General features: G+C 45.9%; 1 protein-coding gene across 1 annotated transcript; it reads left to right on the plus strand.

Moving 5' to 3' along the window:
- Nucleotides 1-753: 753 nt before the first annotated feature.
- On the plus strand, nt 754-1771 carry LOC112532277 (1-phosphatidylinositol 4,5-bisphosphate phosphodiesterase gamma-1-like). The gene has a single exon (XM_040699676.1). The coding sequence runs from the start codon at nt 1319-1321 to the stop codon at nt 1697-1699; it is 381 nt and encodes a 126-aa protein (XP_040555610.1). The 5' UTR covers nt 754-1318; the 3' UTR covers nt 1700-1771.
- The last annotated feature ends 589 nt before the right edge of the window (nt 1772-2360 follow it).

A 2360-nucleotide genomic window follows, 5' to 3' on the forward strand; every position in this document is an offset into this window, starting at 1 on the left:
AACTAGGATCATACTTTGTAATGTCTGTTTGCCCAATACATTTTCTTATCCCCTCTTAGAACCAACTTCCATAGAATACCAAAGGGCAAAACAATGTGTCCATTTGGGTGTGTACCCATCTGTCAGCTTGCTCTCTTCCTTCTAAATCATTAATTAGATTCCTATCCTCTTTAGGATATTTTTAAGTTTACCATCTGGAATTAAAGCCCCTTCAACTACCTGTTCTGCCACCTGATCCACTATCTTATTTCCAGTTTCCTGTACAGTGTTACCTTTCTGATGTCCTTTACAATGTCTAATAGCCACGCTCTTTGGTAGATCTACATCATTATGTTTTTCCTTGCGTGTGAGCAATTCCTGCTCTTTTCAGATGGTACGATGAGCGTGTAGTATCCCAAATGCATAATTAGCATATTTCAGGCTCTTGTCAAGGCAGCTATTTCAGCCTTCTGAGGGAAAGTCCCCACAGGTAATGGTTGTGCTTCAATTACCTTGTCAGTAGCAGTTACTGCATATCCTGCCTAACAGTTTCCTTATCTCACAAAACTGCTTCTGTCAGTAAACCAGGTGTCTTCTGCATCTTCTAAGGGTTCGTGCTGGTTCTTCAGAAGTTTCAGTAAGAAAGATGCTGGGTTGACAATATTAGTTTCTATATCATCCAGCTCTAGTGCAACTGCTACTGTTCTTCCCAATTTCTTTCTTTCTTTACAATCCCTGTTTCTACGTACTTCCCAAGCTCCCCCCTCCTCCTCCCCCCCCCCCCCCCCCCCCCCCCCAGTTAATTTGTCCATGTCCCTTACTTCAATTCCTTTAATTTGTATATTATCGGGAGAAAATGAAGTCATCCTTGCTCTGTCTAGCAAAAGACCTTAGGAGTTGTAAACAAGTTCAGCAGACATGCAGGGAGAAAACTGAAAGATTGTAACTATTCATACCAGACAGACCCTCTCAACATGCTAAGGAGTTGTCTAGCTTGTACACCTAGCATGGGTGTGAGCAAACGCTATAAAGACTACTGGCAAGCCCTGCCGAACCATGAGGTGGCTTTAAGGACGGTTACTGGCAAGGAGCCATGGGTTCATGTGTGACAAAGGAGCAGAAGGCTGTTTGCGAAATGGTGGCAGATTCCATCAACTATGTATGGAACCCAGTTTATGTTGTCCCAACCAGGAACAGACAGGGGAGATGACCTCCACAAAAGGAGGTGAGCGCCAACATCGAGCTGCATCTCGCGCAGGATTGGTTCCATGGCAAGCTGGGAGCAGGGCACGGTGGGCGGCACGTCGCTGAGCGGCTGCTAACGGAGTACTGCACCAAGATGGGGGCACCTGATGGCTCCTTCCTGGTCAGGGAGAGTGAGACATTCGTTGGAGACTATGTTCTGTCCATCTGGTGTGATGAAAAAGTGCAGCATTTCCGCATCCATTGGCGGCAGGACACCAACATCCACAGGTTCTTTTTAACTGACAACATGGTATTTGACAGCCTCTACGACCTCATCACCCACTACAGAGAGACGCCGATGAGGTACAGTGGACTTGAGATGAGGCTGACAGAGCTGGTGCCTCGGTCCAACACTCGCAGACTGGGTGCCACGGGATGGCACAAGAGGGACAAGCCCAGCTCCAGCACCATCTACTTCAGGGCAGGATGGAAGATCCAGCACTGCCGCACGCATTGGCAAGAGGGTCACGTTTAATAAGGCACTTGACCAAGTGCATATTGTTCAAGTTCATTACACACAATAAAAGTTCTTGTTCTGCACTAACAACGGAGTCTGTGTCTAATTGCCACAGGTAAACCTTGTTGTTATTTGTCTTTTTCAACCTGTATGAGGACATTTGGACAACAGGATTTCAAAAGGGCATGGAGGGGTTTTACCAGTATTCTATAGTTGTAGGCGGTACCACCTTGTCATCTCCATGAAAGTCTGGAGCTCCTCAGCTGTTTGAGGTTCTGGAGTCTGGCAGATTGTTTCCTTCCTGGGAGACCTTACAATTCAAACTCCAGCTGTAACCTCCTATTCCAGACACGTCACTTGTCGTTGAGTTATTTGTGCCTTCTGTTGAGAAACTTGATGACAAGGAAATTCAGCAAACTTACAGTCCATTACACAAATTTCTCTTTTGTTTCTTGGCATCCACGTTCTGCAGTAAAGTTCCACCGTCGGATGGAGGAACCCAAATCTCAGGCTCACGAGTTGACCAGTTCTCAAAAATCACTGGGCTGTTCTCACAACCCTGGGTAACACTGTCCAGGTTAACTGAGTCTTTTTCTCCCCATATTGGGATTTCCTATTCAAAGGCAAATAACCTTAGACTTCCTTTGGCCAAATCAGGCAGAAAAAGCATCCTTCAAAT

This window comes from Gallus gallus, chromosome 4 (assembly GCF_016699485.2).
Source record: "Gallus gallus isolate bGalGal1 chromosome 4, bGalGal1.mat.broiler.GRCg7b, whole genome shotgun sequence".
Taxonomy (NCBI): Eukaryota; Metazoa; Chordata; class Aves; order Galliformes; family Phasianidae; genus Gallus; species Gallus gallus.